Source organism: Entelurus aequoreus, linkage group LG02 (genome assembly GCF_033978785.1).
Source record: "Entelurus aequoreus isolate RoL-2023_Sb linkage group LG02, RoL_Eaeq_v1.1, whole genome shotgun sequence".
In the NCBI taxonomy this organism is placed as follows: Eukaryota; Metazoa; Chordata; class Actinopteri; order Syngnathiformes; family Syngnathidae; genus Entelurus; species Entelurus aequoreus.
The window spans coordinates 6,405,868-6,427,085 of NC_084732.1; the positions used below are offsets into that span (position 1 = coordinate 6,405,868).

The 21,218-nt window shown below is 33.3% G+C and overlaps 1 protein-coding gene and 2 non-coding genes across 3 annotated transcripts; all 3 read left to right on the forward strand.

The window, feature by feature from the left end:
* The first annotated feature begins 1,092 nt into the window (after window positions 1–1,092).
* LOC133662154 (large ribosomal subunit protein mL46-like) lies at window positions 1,093–9,400 on the forward strand. The gene is made up of 4 exons (XM_062065878.1): window positions 1,093–1,369; window positions 8,391–8,592; window positions 8,666–8,836; window positions 8,908–9,400. Exons 1-4 carry the CDS (start codon window positions 1,106–1,108, stop codon window positions 9,147–9,149), a joined length of 879 nt encoding a protein of 292 aa, XP_061921862.1. The 5' UTR covers window positions 1,093–1,105; the 3' UTR covers window positions 9,150–9,400.
* A 7,359-nt stretch (window positions 9,401–16,759) lies between these two features.
* On the forward strand, window positions 16,760–16,866 carry trnal-caa (transfer RNA leucine (anticodon CAA)). Its single transcript has 2 exons — window positions 16,760–16,797; window positions 16,821–16,866. It is a non-coding gene; the product is annotated as a tRNA-Leu (tRNA).
* A 1,321-nt stretch (window positions 16,867–18,187) lies between these two features.
* trnal-caa (transfer RNA leucine (anticodon CAA)) lies at window positions 18,188–18,294 on the forward strand. Its single transcript has 2 exons — window positions 18,188–18,225; window positions 18,249–18,294. It is a non-coding gene; the product is annotated as a tRNA-Leu (tRNA).
* The last annotated feature ends 2,924 nt before the right edge of the window (window positions 18,295–21,218 follow it).

The following is a 21,218-nucleotide window of genomic DNA, read 5'->3' on the forward strand; positions in this document are numbered from 1 at the left end:
TAATTTTTTATCTATTTTTTTTATTGTGATATACAGGTAAACTTATACCTGTGGACCCCGACTTAAACAAGTTGAAAAACGTATTCGGGAGTTACCGTTTAGTGGTCAATTGTACGGAATATGCACTAATAAAAGTTTCAACCAACCAATCAATCAAAACCTCCAATTCAATTATAAAATGAAACCTCAAATGAAATTATCATTAGCACATTCTAAATATAATGTAATAATAAATAACATACAATCAAATAAAACGCAAAAAAATTGTGTTTTTTTATTTACTTTATTTGTATTTTCAATTGCATTTTTATTTTAGGTTTTGTTTCTGTTTTTATTGGTTTTTTTTTTGTTTTTTTTAGCTTAATGATACTGAGATAGGCTCCAGCACCCCCGCGACCTCGAAAGGGACAAGCGGTAGAAAATGGATGGATGGATGGGCTACTGAAAATTAAATAAGCCTCAAAATGTTTCCAACTTTTACCGTAACTTTGTGAAAACACTGCTACAAATTCAAACATTCTGTGTCACAACAATTCCCCCCAAAATCTGATTTTAATTTTTTATTGTTTTAATTCAGATTTTTACATTTATTTTAGTGTTTTGTTTTTACCTATAATACGTGTTTAGATTTTTAAATATTCTAATTCAAATCTTAATTTTTATCTTTATTGCTGTTTTCGGCTTATTTGTTATTCATGTTTTAATTTTTTATTATTTTTTTTAAAGCAGGCACCCACACCTTAATTTGAAGACCAGAACACTTCCTATTTCAAATTAAATTATACATTTATTTTATTTTCATTTTTTTTAGAAGGTGAAATACAATTCCAAACTGATCATTTAAATCATTAATAACAAAAAATACAACGTCAGAATGCTTGATGCATTCAGGGGCTCGTATATTTCCAAGCGGCGACTTTATAATTGTTATGGTAGCGCTTTAAAATGTTTGGAAATTGAGTTACGTGATTTTTGGATGGAATATTATGTTATGTTTGTGTATTTTGAATGAAATGTGTTGGGAATTGTCGTTTTTAATCGGGTGTTTATAGTATCGTCGAAAGGGATGTTTTGTGTGTAGTGACACTGAACGCCACAGAAGAAAATGGCGGTTCCCTATGGGAGGACGGCATGTCGGCCTCTGCTGTATTATATTTCCCGTTTTAGGGGAACGCCAGCCGGAAAATGTGTCTTCCGTCAGCTTTCCACCGACACTAGCCTTCGCAGGTCGGGCTTACATACCCTAATAGTGACGGAAAAGCAACGTTCTCCGTGGACTCTGATGGCCGCGGTGTGTTTGCAGAGGCTGCCCGTCATTTCGGCCGACCCCAATCCCATCGAGCTGCAGTTTGGACGCTTGTTGCAGGAGGTGCGTTTGTCCTACACCACATGATAATTAATACAATTACACGTTTCTACAATCATTATTCATTAGTCATCATTATTCATTAGTTGTAGAATTTGGTTCCTGCTCAGACACCTTCCACGAGCTTCAAACTTCCCAGTGTCATGGAACATAGCACAGGAAAGCAGTAGTGTGACGTCACATAACAATGGCGGCGACTAAACGCTCAAATAAAAATCCACTTTATTTATACAATATAGCAAACAGCACTATTAATTAACTGTTTCCAAAGTGCCGCACATACTAATAATACAACGTAACTCAATTAAAATCATTTAAAAATAGTAGATAGAATTAATAATGAAAAAAAAATTAAAAACGCTCTAATATGTAGAAACTAATAAATCGTGTTTCCAAAGTGCCGCACTTAAAAATAATACAAAGTAACTCAATTAAAATAATTAAAAAATAATAGATACAATTAATAATGAAAAAAATAATTAAAAGATAAGAATTAAAAACTTTCTACTAAGTAAAAACTAATAAACCATGTTTCCAAAGTGCTGCACATAAAAATATACAACGTAACTCAATTTAAATCATGTAAAAAATAATAGATGAAATTAAAATTAATAATAATAAGATAAGAATTAAAAACTCTTAATAAGTTAAAACGAATAAATCATGTTTTGAAAGTGCCGCACATAAAAATAATACAACGTAACTCAATTAAAATCATTTAAAAATAATAGATACAATTAATAATGAAAAAAAATAAAAATAATTAAAAACGCTCTAATAAGTAGAAACTAATAAATCATGTTTCCAAAGTGCCGCACATAAAAATAATACAACGTAACTCAATTATAATCATTTAAAAATAATAGATAAAATAACAATTTATAATTAAAATAAAATAAGAATAAAAAGCTAATAATTAAAAACTCTCTAATAAGTAGAAACTAATAAATCATGTTTCCAAAGTGCCGCACATAAAAATAATACAACGTAAATCAATTTAAATAATTTGAAAATAATAGATACAAATTAAAATTAATAATGAAAAAAATAAAATAATACAAAGATAAGAATTAAAAACTCTCTAAAAAGTTAAAACTAATAAATCATGTAACCAAAGTGCCGCACATAAAAATAGATAAAATTAATAATTTAAAAAAAACTAATAATAAAAAGATAAGAATTAAAAACTCTCTACTAAGTAAAAACTAATAAATCATGTTTCCAAAGTGCCACACATAAAAATAATACAACGTAACTCAATTTAAATCATGTAAAAATAATAGATGAAATTAAAATTAATAATAATAAGATAAGAATTAAAAACTCTAGTAAGTAAAAACTAATAAATCATGTTTCCAAAGTGCCGCACATAAAAATAATACAAAGTAACTCATTTAAAAATAATAGATAACATTAAAATTAATAATGAAAATAAACTTAAGAATAAAAAGATAATAATTAAGAACATTCTAATAAGTAAAAACTAATAAATCATGTTTCCAAAGTGCTGCACTTAAAAATAATACAACGTAACTCAATTAAAATCATTTAAATATAATAAATAACATTAAAATTAATAATGAAAATAAACTTAAGAATAAAAAGATAATAATTAAGAACATTCTAATAAGTAAAAACTAATAAATCATGTTTCCAAAGTGCTGCACATAAAATAATACAACGTAACTCAATTAAAATCATTTAAAAATAATAGATGAAAAAAAAAGTATAATGAAAATAAAACAAGAATAAAAAGCTAATAATTAAAAACTCTCTAATAAGTAGAAACTAATAAATCATGTTTCCAAAGAGTCGCACATAAAAATAATACAACGTAACTCAATTCAAATCATTTAAAAATAATAGATACAAATTAAAATTAATAATAAAATAATAATAAAAAGATAATAATTAAAAACTCTCTAATATGTAGAAACTAATAGATCATGTTTCCAAAGTGCTGCACATAAAAATAATACAACGTAACTCAATTAAAATCATTTAAAATAATAGATGAAATAAACATTAATAATGAACATAAAATAATAATAAAAAACACTCTTAAGTAAAAACTAATAAATGAAATAGAATAAAACAATAAAAGACACAGAGGACCACATGGCTCAAGTCAATTTAAAAGCCATACAATTAAATAATGTTTAATGTAAATAATAAGTTTCATTTTTTTTTTCATTTAATTTTTATTGACATCCAGCATCAGACATTCCTATCCATTACATCATATTTACATACATCATATGTTTGTTGTCGGCTTTAAATGTCAAAATATTTTTTTGTTTATATCCCAGCGACAAAATAATAGGTGTATAAATGACACAATATGTTACTGCATACGTCAGCAGACTAATTAGGAGTCTTTGTTTGTTTACTTACTACTAAAAGACAAGTTGTCTAGTATGTTCACTATTTTATTTAAGGACTAAATTGCAATAATAAACATATGGTTAATGTACCCTAAGATTTTTTTTTGTTAAAATAAAGCCAGTAATTAGAAAAGTATCAAAATACATTTTGGTACCGGTACCAAAATATTGGTATCGGGACAACACTACATTACACATAGGAGTGTAACGGTTTGTGGATTTGTATTGAACCGTTTCGGTACAGGGGTTCCGGTTCTGTTCGGAGGTGTACCGAACGAGTTTCCACAACACACGGCATGCTAGCAGCTAACGGGCTACGATAGACTGACCATACGTCCTCTTTTCACCGGACATGTCCTCTTTTGCGGAGCTGTCAGGGCGGAGTTTCTTAAACGCCTCAAATGTCCGGCATTTTGAGTTAGGGTTGCGTGTATTTTCAATGTACGTTCAGGGTTAAGAAGGGGTTAAAAACAAAACAAATTGTGCGCGCAGCAGCATTGGTGAGGGAGGGGCAGAGACAGAGAGCGCGAGAGAGTTATGATAAACGCGCATGCGTCGCCAGGCTCTGCTTTTTATCCATAGATTTATCACATTTAATTTTTTATTATCTATAGCAGGGGTGTCAAAAGTGTGCCCCGGAGGCCATTTGCGGCCCACAGCTAATGTTTTAAAGGCCCACGGCACATTCTAAAAATACTATTAAAATAAACAAAAACATAACAAAAGTGAAATAAAAATCTTAAAGGTTAAATGTAATTTAGAAAAAGTTGCAATGTTGACTAATAAAACAAAGCTGTTTCTTTTGTCTTTGAAACTGTCATTGCTCAAAACATAATATTGAATCAAAATCAATGTTATTATGTATTATTCACCTATCCAAGGTTCCCATTACTTCGCATCAAATATTCCACTAAGAAAAATATTTTTGATGGAAGATTTTGCAAATTTGGTAAATGAATAACCCAAAAATGTATATATTGTTGTTTTCTTACTGAACCGAAAATGAACCGAACCGTGACCTCTAAACCGAAGTACGTACCGAACCGAAATTTTTGTGTACCGTTCCACCCCTAACTAAAAGACAAGTTGTCCAGTATGTTCACTATTTTATTTATCTAAATTGCAATAAGAAACATGTGTTTAATGTACCCTAACATTTTTGTGTTAAAATAAAGCCAATAATGCCATTTTTTGTGGTTCCCCTTTATTTAGAAAAGTATCAAAATACATCTTGGTACCGGGACAACACGACATTACACACAGTTTGAACAGGAACACTGTGTATAAAAGTGATTCTTGAGAATATATGAACTAGGTCGTACATGTAAGTTGTTGTCATACGTCAGGATGGCCGAGCGCTCATCTTGTCACTTTAATCATTGATTTGTTGTTCATTATTCCCTCGTAGTAGTATCAAATCAAATCAAATCAACTTTATCTTGTCACTTTAATCATTGATTTGTTGTTCATTATTCCCTTGTAGTAGTATCAAATCAAATCAAATCAACTTTATCTTGTCACTTTAATCATTAATTTGTTGTTCATTATTCCCTCGTAGTAGTATCAAATCAAATCAAATCAACTTTATCTTGTCACTTTAATCATTGATTTGTTGTTCATTATTCCCTTGTAGTAGTATCAAATCAAATCAAATCAACTTTATTTATAAAGCACATTTAAAATTTACCACAGGGGTAGCCAAAGTGCTGTACAATGGGCAGGTTAAAAGATAATACGAGAACCGAGCAAACACAACACAAACAGAACACGATAAAAAATAAATAAATAAAATAAAATAAATAAAACACAAAAAGATAAAAACAGGTTCACAGCAGGTGTATTATGGGGCACCATTGCAGGATGGATATCACTCAGTGTTAAAAGCCATGGAATAAAAGTATGTTTTTAAGATAGTAGTAGTAGTAGTAGTAGTCGTTGTCGTAGTAGTAGTAGTAGATGCTGCATGGTTACTAGGTCATACATGTAAGTTGTTGTCATATGTCAGGATGGCTGAGCGCTCATCTTGTCACTTTAATCATTGATTTGTTGTTCATTATTCCCTTGTAGTAGTAGTAGTAGTAGTAGTAGTCGTTGTCGTAGTAGTAGTAGTAGATGCTGCATGGTAACTAGGTCATACATGTAAGTTGTTGTCATATGTCAGGATGACTGAGCGCTCATCTTGTCACTTTAATCATTGATTTGTTGTTCATTATTCCCTCGTAGTAGTAGTAGTAGTAGTAGTCGTCGTAGTAGTAGTAGATGCTGCATGGTTACTAGGTCATACATGTAAGTTGTTGTCATATGTCAGGATGGCTGAGCGCTCATCTTGTCACTTTAATCATTGATTTGTTGTTCATTATTCCCTTGTAGTAGTAGTAGTAGTAGTCATAGTAGTAGATGCTGCATGGTTACTAGGTCATACATGTAAGTTGTTGTCATATGTCAGGATGGCCGAGCGCTCATCTTGTCACTTTAATCATTGATTTGTTGTTCATTATTCCCTTGTAGTAGTAGTAGTAGTCGTCGTAGTCGTAGATGCTGCATGGTTACTAGGTCATACATGTAAGTTGTTGTCATATGTCAGGATGGCCGAGCGCTCATCTTGTCACTTTAATCATTGATTTGTTGTTCATTATTCCCTCGTAGTAGTAGTAGTAGTAGTCGTCGTCGTAGTAGTAGTAGATGCTGCATGGTTACTAGGTCATACATGTAAGTTGTTGTCATATGTCAGGATGGCTGAGTGCTCATCTTGTCACTTTAATCATTGATTTGTTGTTCATTATTCCCTTGTAGTAGTAGTAATAGTAGTCGTCGTCGTAGTAGTAGTAGATGCTGCATGGTTACTAGGTCATACATGTAAGTTGTTGTCATATGTCAGGATGGCCGAGCGCTCATCTTGTCACTTTAATAATTGATTTGTTGTTCATTATTCCCTTGTAGTAGTAGTAGTAGTAGTAGTAGTAGTAGATTTTGCATGGTTACTAGGTCATATATGTAAGTTGTTGTCATATGTCAGGATGGCTGAGCGCTCATCTTATCACTTTAATCATTGATTTGTTGTTCATTATTCCCTCGTAGTAGTAGTAGTCGTCGTAGTAGTAGTAGATGCTGCATGTTTACTAGGTCATACATGTAAGTTGTTGTCATATGTCAGGATGGCCGAGCGCTCATCTTGTCACTTTAATCATTAATTTGTTGTTCATTATTCCCTCGTAGTAGTAGTAGTAGTTTTTGTACAGGGTAAAACAATTCAGAACAGATTTCAAACTATAACTTCGCCCCAAAAGGTCAATGTCAGAAGTGGGATTTGAACCCACGCCTCCAGCTGGAGACCAGGGGCCGTACTTATCAAGCTTCTTAGAATTACTCCTAAGAAGTCTGCTAAGAGTTGACTTAAGAGTAAATAAATTCTTCGCTGAAAGCTGCACTTAAAAGTTAGTTATCAAGCGTCTTACTCACACTTTCAGCGAAGTGTAGGACTGAATCTTAAGTGTCACACTCAGAGCTGAATTACGACATTACTATGTGCCGTAAACGGAATTTTAGGTGACGTCATTTCTGTGTCCATAGAAATGACCAATCGCGGAAGGGAATCCGTTGTCTAAGAATAAAGAAATATCTTGGAAATATTTAGGTGGACAATGGGAGTGTATATTTTGACAATAAACTACAAAATAATACAAAACAAACTAGTCCCCGCCGGCACTCACGCTACCGCTCCCTCTCTTCTATCGCCCACACACTCACTGACGTCACTCACCTCACGGCCACACACATACGCTACTGTCATAACATTTTCTTTCCAATTTATTAATTAGGCAACTAATTTGAAACTGATGTGGGTGGCTCTATATATACTAGCCCACTGCAGACACATGCAGAAATCAACAAGGAATCGAAAAGTATTAAATCTGTGACAAAAATAATATCCGATCTGTCTAAACGATACCGTTTGATCAGCTGCTCGTCATCAAAAAAAAACAAAACATTGTTCCGTTCCCTGAACGTTCGCGCACGTCTCTCTCGCCTCAGTGCCATCCCCTGCTGGCAACTCCTAACCACTTAAGACACCTCTGAAGGTCTCTTAAATATCGTGGAGAGTAGGAGTGATTCTTAGACTTAAGAACGTTGATAAAAAGCTTTTATTCTTAAGTTTGAGAGTAGGACTACATTTCGCAAATTCTCAGGACTTAAGTGTAAAATGGCACTCTAAGAAGCTTGATAAGTACGGCCCCAGAATTCCCAAGCAGGGAAGGCGTGACCTTGAGTCTGGCGCCTTAGACCGCTCGGCCATCCTGACATATGACATCCACCTGTATTTGAAATCATGAAGGAATATCATCACACTTCAACATGTCTAACATGTAGATGCTGCCTGTTTACTAGGTCATACATGTAAGTTGTTGTCATATGTCAGGATGGTCATCTTGTCACTTTAATCATTGATTTGTTGTTCATTATTCCCTCGTAGTAGTAGTAGTCGGAGTCGTATTAGCAGTAGTCGTAGTAGTAGTACTATAAGAATATATGCCTAATGAGGCCGTGCTACATACTGTGGGTACAGTAGGTGGCGGTATGCAAGCCGCCAGAAAAAGTGTTAGAAGAAGAAGTTGTCAGCGATGGCGTGTGTGTGTGGTCAGATGGAGCTGGAGACGAGCATCCTGTCGGAGCACGAGCTGCGGCTGCAGGACGACGCGGAGCGACTGCGGCGCATGCAGACGGACGGCTACGACTCCGACGAGGAGGACTACCGCAAGGACCAGGAGATCGTGCTCACCCAGGACCTGGAGGACGCGTGGGAGCAGAAGCTGAAGAGCTTCCAGCCGGCGGCCAGGGTCCACGGTCAGTGGCTTCCTACTCCCGTGACACTTCGTGCGTCGCTAAGCAACGGTGGCCGATATTTGTGTGTCCGCAGCCGAGGCGGATAAGGACCTGACCTCGGCGCGGCGGCGCCTGGCGGACTCCCTGGTCCTGGTGTCCGAGCAGCAGGCGGGGGGCAAGAAGCTGTGGACGCTCCCTCAGGCCGAGTGGCGGGAAGGAGAGACCCTGCGGGGCACGGCCGAGAGAGCGCTCGCCTCCCTGCCAGGTATTTACACGACACAGCAACCATCTTTTTCTTTTTTTGATCCGTGATGATTGACGGCCGTCTTCTCTCAGACGCCGCTCCCGAGGCCACCTTCCTGGGCAACGCCCCCTGCGGCGTGTACAAGTACAAGCTGCCCAGAGCCGCCAGGACCGACACCTCGCTGGGGTTCAAGATCTTCTTCTTCAAAGCCGTCCTCGGCGACGCCCCGGCGCCGCCAAGCCCCGCCCTCATGTGGCTGAGGAAAGACGAACTGCAGCGCTTCCTCAAGCCGGCCTACGCCACCAAGGTGGAGCGCTTCCTGCTCGGCCTGTGACGCACGCCGGCACATCTCTACGGAGCCCCTAAAAGAACATGGGGGAAAACAATTTTTTTATAATTTATTTATTTTATTTTATTTTTTGACATTTATCTCGTGTGCACGAGAAACTTTTTATAAAGTTGTAAAAAAAAATAAAATAAAAACATTTTTATAATTTTTTATTTGTTTATTTATTTTTTAGACATGTATCTTGTGCGCACGAGATACATGTCTAAAACAATAAATAAATAAATAAATTATAAAACAATTTTTTTTTTATAACTTTATAAAAAGTTTCAAGTGCGCACGAGAAAGTTTCAAGTGCGCACGAGATACATGTCTAAAAAAATAAAACAATTATAATTGTTTTATTTTTTTTTACAACTTTATAAAAAGTTTCTCGTGCGCACGAGAAACTTTTTATAAAGTTGTAAAAAAAAAAAAAAAAAAAATTTAATATAATTTTTTATTTATTTATTTTTTAGACATGTATAAAACAATAAATAAATAATAAAACATTTTTTTTTTATAACTTTATAAAAAGTTTCAAGTGCGCACGAGATACATGTCTAAAAAAATAAAACAATTATACTTTTTTTTTTTTTATAACTTTATAAAAAGTTTCTCGTGCGCACGAGATACATGTCTAAAAAAAAATAAAATTTTTTTTTTCTAACTATAAAAAGTTTCTCGTGTGCACAAGATACATGTCTAAAAAAAAAAAAAAAAAAAATGTTTTTTTTATAACTTAATAAAAAGTTTCTCGTGAGCATGAGATACATGTCAAAAAAAAAAAGTATTTTTAAAATTTTTTTTAGACATGTATCTCGTGATCACATGTCTTAAAAAAGAAAAAACAATTATAATTGTTTTTATAACTTTATAAAAACTTTCTCGTGCGCACAAGAAACGTCTAAAACAATAAATAAATAAATAAATTATAATTTTTTTTTTTTTTATAACTTTATAAAAAGTTTCCCATGCGCACGAGATACATGTCTAAAAAAAATTACAATTTTTTTTTTTTCTAACTTTATAAAAAGTTTCTCGTGTGCACAAGATACATGTCTAAAAAAAAAAAAATTATAAAAATGTTTTTTTTTTTTTATAACTTTATAAAAAGTTTCTCGTGAGCATGAGATACATGTCTAAAAAAAAATTGTATTTTAAAAAAATAAAAATTGTTTTTAATTTTTTTAGACATGTATCTCGTGCTCACGAGAAACTTTCTTGTGCGCACGAGATACATGTCTTAAAAAAGAAAAAAAAATTATAATTTTTAAATTTTTTTTTATAACTTTATAAGAAGTTTCTCGTGCGCACGAGAAACATGTCTAAAAAAAATAAATGAAAAAAATAATAAAAATTTTTCTTTTTCCCCCATGTCCCTTTAGGCCAGGGCTCCGTACATCTGTAGCGTTGGTTGGTGATTTTTTTTTTTTTTTTTTACAATGACAATAAATCTTCAGTGTGTAGGTAGGTGTGCCTAATGAAGTGGCCGCCAAGAATGGGTTCCACTCACATTCAGTTTTTTCTGCATCACCTAAATGAAATTACTCTTGTTTGTACAAAATAATTCCTTAGAATTTGGTGATGCATTCAACGTAGCTTTAAAAATATAAGACTCAAGGACAAATGGACAAATATTTATTTGTTAAAATAATAAATCGATAAAGCATTTTAAATTATATTTTCATGTGTGTGTGGACAACTTTGTTCTTCGGACCACCAATCACCGACATGCCAGGCTCTGCCAGTTTTACAACAATGTTTTATTTTGCAATAATTGGCTTTGTGCTTTTCAACAATTGTCTCTTTGTCAGTCTCGCTCTCGCTCGTGCTCCACCATCAAAAACCCCCTCTCCTTCCCGGCTGCTCCCTTTAACAGAGCGACGGGCGATTAGATAAGCACGCCCAGGTGGGCCATCTACGCACCTGTCGCTGATCTCGAAGCCCGTCCTGGCACACCCCGCTTCGCTACAGGTCCGCAGGCCACACCCCCTCCACAGTATATATATATATATATATATATTAGGGCTGAAACTAACGATTAATTTGATAATCGATTAATCTGTAGATTATTACTTCGATTAATCGATTAATAATCGGATAAAAGAGACAAACTACATTTCTATTCTACCCAGTATTCTATTGAAAAAAAACAGCATACTGGCACCATACTTATTTTGATTATTGTTTCTCAGCTGTTTGTAAATGTTGCAGTTTATAAATAAAGGTTTATTAAAAAAAAAAAAGATTTTTTTTTTTATTAAAAAAAAAAAACTCTGCGCATGCCCATAGCATAGATCCAACGAATCAATGACTAAATTAATCAGCAACTATTTTAATAATCGATTAGTTGTTGCAGCCCTAATATATATATATATATATATATATATATATATATATATATATATATATATATATATATATATATATATATATATATATATATATATATATATATATATATATATATATATTATAATCGATTTTAATCGATTAGTTGTTGCAGCCCTTATATATATATATATATATATATATATATATATATATATATATATATATATATATATATATATATATATATATATATATATATATATATATATATATATATATATATATATATATATTAGGGCTGCAACAACTTATATATATATATATATATATATATATATATATATATATATATATATATATATATATATATTAGGGCTGCAACAACTAATCGATTAAAATCGATTATAAAAATAGTTGCCGATTAATTTAGTCATCGATTCGTTGGATATATGCTATGCGCATGCGCAGAGGCTTTTTTTTTTTAAATTTTATTTTTATTGTTTTTAAATAAACCTTTATTTATAAACTGCAACATGTACAAACAGCTGAGAAACAATAATCAAAATAAGTATGGTGCCAGTATGCTGTTTTTTTCAATAAAATACTGGAAAGGATAGAAATGTAGTTTGTCTATTTTATCCGATTATTAATCGATTAATCGAAGTAATAATCGACAGATTAATCGATTATCAAATTAATCGTTAGTTGCAGCCCTAATATATATATATATATATATATATATATATATATATATATATATATATATATATATATATATATATATATATATATATATATATATATATATACATATATATAATTACACTTAAACTGTATGATAAAAGATTAATTGTAAGATAATTTCTGCCAATTTGTTCAACAAAAAACGTGTCTGATAATAATATAGGTCAGGGGTCGGCAACCCAAAATGTTGAAAGAGCCATATTGGACCAAAAATACAAAAACAAATCTGTCTGGAGCCGCAAAAAATTCAAAGCCATATTACATACAGATGGTGTGTCATGAGATATAAATTGAATTAAGAGGACTTAAAGGAAACTAAATGAGCTCAAATATACCTACAAATGAGGCATAATGATGCAATATGTACATATAGCTAGCTTAAATAGCATGTTAGCATCGATTAGCTTGCAGTCATGCAGTGACCAAATATGTCTGATTAGCACTCCACACAAGTCAATAACATCAACAAAACTCACCTTTGTGCATTCATGCACAACGTTAACAGTTTGGTGGACAAAATGAGACAGAAAAAGAAGTGGCATAAAACACGTCCTAGAAAGTCGGAGAAAGTTATACATGTAAACAAACTACGGTGAGTTCAAGGACCGCCAAAATTAGTAGGACAAAACGGCGCTCGCCAAATACTCCAATCAGTGAAGCATGTTTAATATAAACAGTGTGCTTTATAACAATTAGGGAGGTTTGTGTCATGTTTGTCCTCCTACAGAAACCATATTAAAACAAAAAATATATTTTTTCCCCTCATCTTTTTCCATTTTTCATATATTTTTGAAAAAGCTCCAGAGAGCCACTATCCATCCATCCATCCATCTTCAACCGCTCATCCGGAATCGGGTCGCGGGGACAGCAGCCCCAGCAAAGACCCCCAGACCTCCCTCTCCAGAGCAACATTTGCGACTTCCTCCTGGGGAATCCCGAAGCGTTCCCAGGCCAGAGAGGAGATGTAATCCCCCCATCTGGTCCTTGGCCTGCCGCGGGGCCTCCTCCCAGTGGGACGTGAGAGCCACTAGGGCGGCGCTAAAGAGCCGGCTCTAGAGCCGCGGGTTGCCGACCCCTGATATAGGTAAAAATTAGTGTTTGTTAGACAGCACTTTTTTTTTTGGTATTTTTAGGTAATTTATAACTAAATTAGATTACATTTTTTTTTATATTGAAAACCAGAACAAAAAAAATCATTCAAATTTTAATTTTTTATTAGTAAATAAGTTATAAAATATACAATGAAAAAAAAAAAAAAAAAAGAAATATATATATATAATAATATTCAACCGTTTTTTTTATTTATTAATTTTTTTTCAACTCGGATAGATAATTCTGGTTCGAAATTAAAATAAATATATACATCAAGGTTTAAAAAAGTATGTAAAATGCAGCACAACATTTTGATTTAAAAAAAAAAAATCCCCCCACAAAACAAACCAATGTCCCAAAAAAATACTGAAACAAACATCATAGCAACACGCTGTTGATGTGCGACTGCGCCCCCTGGTGGCGGGAGCCGCGTAAAGCCCCACATGTCACCAAACAGACGATCTTTTGCTGCAGCTCAAGACACATGTTGACCGTCGTGTCGTGACAGGACGCCGCCGCTAGATGGCAGTACGTGCACGCCTGCTGACCCCGAGTCCTGCTGGACTGCGGAGAGAGAGAGAGAGAGAGAGAGAGAGAGAGAGAGAGAGAGAGAGAGAGAGAGAGAGAGAGAGAGAGATTGTCATCTCCTGCTTCTTCTCATTTTGCACAGCGAACATCTTTCCCTTCCACAAGAGCTTCCATTCAGAGGTGAGCTGACACCATTTAAACTCCTTCTTTCCCCGCGTGTCACATCTGTCCCTACACCACATCTTTTCAATTTGCGGCCCGGTCTCCTCCTGCTGACGCCACCAACTGATTGTCATGCAGCTGATGTGTGAAGGTCGGCCTGAACTCTCCCACACAATCACTGACGCACCCGCATCCTCGGGAAAAGACTCCGCTTCGGTGTTTTTGTGGGCCCTCGTTAGAGCTCAGAGCCCATTTAGGGGTCACGGTCTCCAAAGTGCGGCACGGCAGCCATTTTCTCTCCACTGATTTGATTGATTGAGACTTTTATTAGTAGGTTGCACAGTGAAGTACATATTCCGTACAATTGACCACTAAATGGTAACACCCGAATACGTTTTTTCAACTTGTTTAAGTCGGGGTCCACTTAATTCATTCTGCCCTCAGCTTTTAGTTTTTTCAGTCTGTGAAACGCTCTCCCTGACCACCTGAGGGCACCACAGACTGTGGATGCTTTTAAAAAAGGCTTAAAAACCCTTCTTTTTAAAAAAAAGCCTTTTTTTTTTTTAGATAGATGGATAGATAGATAGTACTTTATTGATTCCTTCAGGAGAGTTCAATCAGGAAAATTTAAAAAAATTTTTAATTTTTTTTTTAGATATTCATGCTAGTTGTAGCTATTTGGCTGTTCTAGTTTTTATTTTTTAAACATTTTTATTATCTTTTTCTTTTTCTTTTTTTAATACACTGTAGCACTTTGAGGTTGTTTACTCAAAGTGCTTTTTACAAATAAAATCTATTATTATTATTATTAGTAAACAAAAAATAGATGTATTAGTAAACAATAATTTAGATCATTTAGCCTATTAACCTAAACTGGTTTTTTTTTTTAAATATTTAATAATAAATATCATCTGTTTACATAAAGTTTGGAACCCTCGATGCAATGTTTTAATGTTGACTAATCCAAATTATTATTATTTTTAAAAAAACAAAAGAACGCCACTAAAGCTAGCAAATGTTATACATAGTATTTTAAAATAGTATTTTTTATTTACTATTTTTATTTTCGGTTTTGTTTCTGTTTTTATTTTTTATTTCGCTTAATGCTACTGAAAAATTCGATAAGCCTCAAAATTATTCCAACTTTTACCGTAACTTTGTGAAAAAACTGCTACAACTTCAAATATTCTGTGTCTTAACAATTCCCCACCAAAATGTTCGTTTGTTTTTATTTTTATATATTTTTTTGTTTTAATTTTTTACTTTTATTTTTGTATAATTCTTTTTGTGAAACTTGTGGACGACAGAGCAGACAGCAGACGATAAGGAAGACTTTGGTGGTGTTTCTTTATGTAATTGTAATTAATTATTACTATTATTAGGTATTATTAATTAAAACAATACAATAATTTAAGTATGGGTTTTACTGGGTCAGGGTCTCCAAAGTGCGCCACGGCAGACATTTTCTGTTCACTGCCCTCAGCTTTTAATCAATACAAAATAATGTTTTCGTAAACAATAATTTAGATCATTTAGCCTATTAACCTAAACGGGTTGTTTTTTTCTATATTTAATAATAAATATCATCTGTTTATATAAAGTTTGGAACCCTCGATGCAACGTTTTAATGTTAACTGCTCCAAATTATTATTATTATTTAAAAACAAAAGGACTCCACTAAGAGCTAGCAAATGTTATAAATAGTATTTTAGGAGAGCAGATAATTATTTTTATTTTAGTTTTTTATTTACTCTTTTTATTTTCCATTTTGTTTCTGTTTTTATGTATTTATTTTTTATTTAGCTTAATGCTATTGCAAAATTAAATAAGCCTAAAAATTATTCCAACTTTTACCGTAACTTTGTGAAAAAACTGCTACAAATTCAAATATTCTATGTCACAACAATTCTCGCCCAAAATTCTTCACTTATTTTCATTTTTGTTTGTATTTTTATTAATTTTTAAATTTAAATTTTTAATTTTATTTTTGTATAATTCTTTTTTAAAAAAATTAAAATCTTATTTTTTTATGTTTATTCCTCTTTTTTATTGTATTTTTTATTTATGTTTTAATTTTAATTAAAATTTGTGGTTTTAATTTTAATTTTATGAAATGTTTTTATTTTTAATCAAAATCTTAGTTTTGATGTTTTCCTTTGTTTTCATTTTATTTTTGTTAATTTTTAAATTTATTTTTCATCTATTTTTTTAAAATTTTTAACTGATACCTCAAATCAGTGTCAAAATGAACCCTCAAATGAAATCACTGTTAGCACATTTTAACTAATAATGTAATAATAACTAACGTACAATCAAACAAAACAAAACAATGTGTGTTTTTTATTTACTTTATTTGTATTTTTAATTGTATTTATATTTTCGGTTTTGTTTCTGTTTTTATTTTTATTTTTTAAATTTAGCTTAATGCTATTGACAATTAAATAAGCCTCAAAATTATTCCAACTTTTACTGTAACTTTGTTAAAAAACTGCTACAAATTCATAACATTCTATGTCACAACAATTCACCCCCAAAATCTGCTTCTGTTTTCATTTTTGTTTTTATTTCTATTAATGTTTTAATTCAAATTTGTCAAGTTTTTACCTTTAATAACTGTTTTGATTTTAATTAATACATTTTAATTAATTGATTTAATATAAATCACAATTTTTATCATTATTTATTATTATTATTTATTTATGTTTTATTTAAATATTTTTTGTTTATTAGGTCACACATGTAAGTGTTTGACATATGTCAGGATGGCCGAGCGGTCTAAGGTGCTAGACTCAAGGTCACACCTTCCCTGCTTGGGAATTCTGGTCTCCAGTTGGAGGCGTGGGTTCAAATCCCACTTCTGACATGACTTTTTTGTGATGAAGAAAAATGACCAACAACTCACATGAATGACCTGGTAAACATGCAGCATCTACTACTACTACTACTACTTTTTATGTTTATTCCTGTTTTTATTAAGTTCTTTATTTATGTTTTAATTTTAATTTTTAATTTTATTTCTGGTTTTCATTTTATTTTATGAAATGTTTTTATTTTTAATTAAAATCTTAGATTTTGGATGTTTTCCTTCAGTTTTTTATTAAATTTGTAATTATTTATTCTTCTTTTTAAAAAAAATCTATTTTTATATTTTGATGTAATGGTAAACTCAAACCTCAAATCAATATTAAAATGAACCCTCAAATGAAATTACTGTTAGCACATTTTAAATAACAATGTAATAATTACTAAAGTACAATTAAATAAAACACAAAGTGTGTGTTTTTTTTTAATACTTTATTTTTATTTTTATTTATTTTTATTTAGCTTAATGCTACTGAAAATTAAATAAGCCTCAAAATTTATCCAACTTTCTGCTTCTGTTTTAATTTTTGATTTTATTTTTATTAATGTTTTAATTCAAATTTTTACATTTATTTTTGTATTTTGTTTATACCTTTAATACATGTTTTGATTTTGATTAATACATTTTAATTAATGAATTTAAGAAAAAATGTTTATGTTTACTCCTGTTTTTAGCTTATATGCTATTTATTTATTTATTTTTTTGTTTTTGTTTACTAGGTCACACATGTAAATTGAAGTAAACCAATTACTTCACATCAAATATTCCACTTTTAGGGGGAAATATTGAATATTTTTTATGTTTTCCAGGAAAAAAAAGTTTTGGGGGGGGTTTTATGACAAAAAAGAGGTTAGTTTGTATCTTCTTTTTTTTAAATAAAAAAAACCCCAAAACTTAGTTTTTATATATTTTTTGTTTGATTAATTTTATTTTTCTCATTAAAACAATTTGTTTTTTATGGCAAACACACAAAATATTCAATATTTTCCCCTAAAAGTGGAATATTGGATGTCAATAATTTATAACAACATTGATTTTGATTTATTACAATTTTTTGAGCATTGATGGTTCCAAAAAAAAAAAAAATCACTCTAAAATTATCAGGGATCCAAAAGGGTCCCACTCAAAAAAGTGTTAAAATAAGTCATACATTTTTTTTTCTTCCTTTCAGCTTTTAAATCTCTAGATCAACTTAAGATCCGTCCGTCGATTATAAGTTTTTGTAAATGACAAACCATGAGATATTATCATCACACTTCAACATGTCTAACATGTAGATGCTGCCTGGTTACCAGGTCATACATGTAAATGGTTGTCATATGTCAGAATGGCCGAGCGGTCTAAGGCGCCAGACTCAAGGTCACACCTTCCCTGCTTGGGAATTCTGGTCTCCAGTTGGAGGCGTGGGTTCAAATCCCACTTCTGACATGACTTTTTTTGTGACGAAGAAAAATGACTACTATAGATGGTTGTCAACAGTTGAAGATGGCTGAAGACTTTTCAAGTGTAAAACATACACGGAGAATGTCTGAAACTTGTGGACAGTAATAATTGTATCACTTTTGTGGAAAGTAATGAGAGAGTATAATGACTTTGTAAAAGTAATGTTCCAAACGGTGGTAAAGTAGTATACAAACATTTACACACACAGCAGCGTCTTGACTTCCTAGTCTATATATTTTTATTTCATCTTTTTTATACAGCATAAGACAATTCAGAACAGATTTCAAACTATAACTTTGCCCCAAAACTTCAATGTCAGAAGTGGGATAGATATATCAATGGGATATATCATATCCCATCATATCATATAGATATATCAAGTGGGATAGATATATCAATATATGAATCCAAGATGGCTGCGCTTCAGAGCAGCGGCTTCGTGCGAGCGCTCCTGGAAGTGAGGGCAAAAATACCCCTCAATTCAGTCAATTTCATGGCTGGCTCACAGCGTGTTCACTCCGTGATCACTTACGACCGACTTACAATTCTGGATGTGGAGAGATCGGGCCATTTTGGGCTGATAGATGCGTGTACGATGGACCTGCTCGCTAGCTTGGGAATTCTTCGCGAGCTACATCCAGCAGTGGCCTTTGAAGCAGCGGCGTCGACTACCAGCGGAGACGGTCAGCGAAAGAGACGTAAGCGGTGCGCTCGGAAGCAGAAGCGGGGGTGTCGGGCGGGGCTAACAACAAAGCTAAATGCTTTGTTGTTAGCGGGGCTAACGAAAAAGCTAAATGCTAATCCACAAAGAAGCGCTAATAAGGAGTCTGTTAAGCTAGAACGAGCCAGCGCCAGGCTGGATAATCCCTGCACACATAGCAATTCTCTTAGAATAATATACAACTCACATAATGTTTTTTCTGCGTCAGAGGTGGACATGCATTTTACTGAGGTGGCAAACAATCTAAAAATTCCTGTCATATCAATTCCTAGATATGGTCGAAATTATTTAAAGTGCACTATGCATAATAAACGTAACATTATTAATATTGCTACTACGGATACTTTCAACAAAAACTCCTCAAAACAGCCCACTACCTATAATATGGGCTTTTTAAACATAAGGTCATTGTCTTCCAAAACGTTATTAGTTAATGAAGTCATCAGAGACAACAATCTTGATGTCGTTGGTTTAGCCGAGACCTGGCTCAAACCAGACGAATTTTTTGCGCTGGGTGAGGCGTCTCCTCCTGGCTATGCGGGAACGCATATTGCCCGCCCCATTAAAAGGGGTGGGGGTGTTGCACTAATATACAACAAAAACTTTAGCCTTACCTCGGACCTAAATAATAAATATAACTCGTTTGAGGTGCTCACTATGAGGTTTGTCACACCGCTGCCTCTCCACCTGGCTGTCATCTACCGCCCCCCTGGGCCCTATTCGGACTTTATCAATGAATTTTCAGAGTTCGTTGCTGATCTAGTGACGCACGCCGACAATATAATCATAATGGGAGACTTTAACATCCATATGAATACCCCATCGGACCCTCCATGCGTGGCGCTCCAGACTATAATTGATAGCTGTGGTCTTACACAAATAATAAATGAACCCACGCATCGCAACGGTAATACGATAGATCTAGTGCTTGTCAGGGGTGTCACCACCTCTAAAGTTACGATACTCCCGTACACTAAAGTAATGTCCGATCATTACCTTATAAAATTCGAAGTTCTGACTCATTGTCAACAAACTAATAATAATAATAATAACTACTATAGCAGCCGCAACATTAATACTGCCACAACGACGACTCTTACTGACCTACTGCCTTCAGTAATGGCACCTTTCCCAAATTATGTGGGCTCTATTGATAACCTCACTAACAACTTTAACGACGCCCTGCGCGACACCATTGATATTGTAGCACCGCTAAAGCCAAAAAGGGCCCCTAAAAGGCGTACCCCATGGTTTACAGAAGAAACTAAAGCCCAGAAATTATCATGTAGAAAGCTGGAACGCAAATGGCGTGCGACTAAACTTGAGGTTTTCCATCAAGCATGGAGTGATAGTTTAATAACTTATAAACACATGCTTACCTCAGCTAAAGCTAAATATTACTCAAATCTCATCCACCTCAACAAAAATGATCCTAAATTTCTGTTTAGTACAGTAGCATCGCTAACCCAACAAGGGACTCCTCCCAGTAGCTCCACCCACTCAGCAGATGACTTTATGAATTTCTTTAATAAGAAAATTGAACTCATCAGAAAAGAGATTAAAGACAATGCATCCCAGCCACAACTGGGTTCTATTAACACAAATATGACTGTATATACGACGGACATTGCCCTCCAAAATAGTTTCTCTCTCTTTGATGAAATAACATTGGAGGAATTGTTAAAATGTGTAAATGGGACAAAACAAACAACATGTTTACTTGACCCAATTCCTGGGAAACTTATCAAGGAGCTTTTTGTTTTATTAGGTCCATCAGTGTTAAATATTATAAACCTATCACTTTCCTCTGGTACTGTTCCTCTAGCATTCAAAAAAGCGGTTATTCATCCTCTACTCAAAAGACCTAACCTCGATCCTGACCTCATGGTGAACTACCGGCCGGTGTCCCACCTACCGTTTATCTCGAAAATTCTCGAAAAAATTGTCGCACAGCAGCTAAATGAACACTTAGTGACTAACAATCTCTGTGAACCTTTTCAATCCGGTTTCAGGGCAAATCACTCTACGGAGACAGCCCTCGCAAAAATGACTAATGATCTATTGCTAACGATGGATTCTGATGCGTCATCTATGTTGCTGCTTCTTGATCTTAGCGCCGCTTTCGATACTGTTGATCATAATATTTTATTAGAGCGTATCAAAACGCGTATTGGGATGTCAGACTTAG

Coding starts and splice junctions, on each gene's coding strand:
- LOC133662154 (XM_062065878.1), top strand. CDS start 1,106: ATGGCGGTTCCCTATGGGAGGACGGCATGTCGGCCTCTGCTGTATTAT. Junction 8,593..8,665: donor GCCGGCGGCCAGGGTCCACG/GTCAGTGGCTTC, acceptor GTGTGTCCGCAG/CCGAGGCGGATAAGGACCTG. Junction 8,837..8,907: donor AGCGCTCGCCTCCCTGCCAG/GTATTTACACGA, acceptor GTCTTCTCTCAG/ACGCCGCTCCCGAGGCCACC.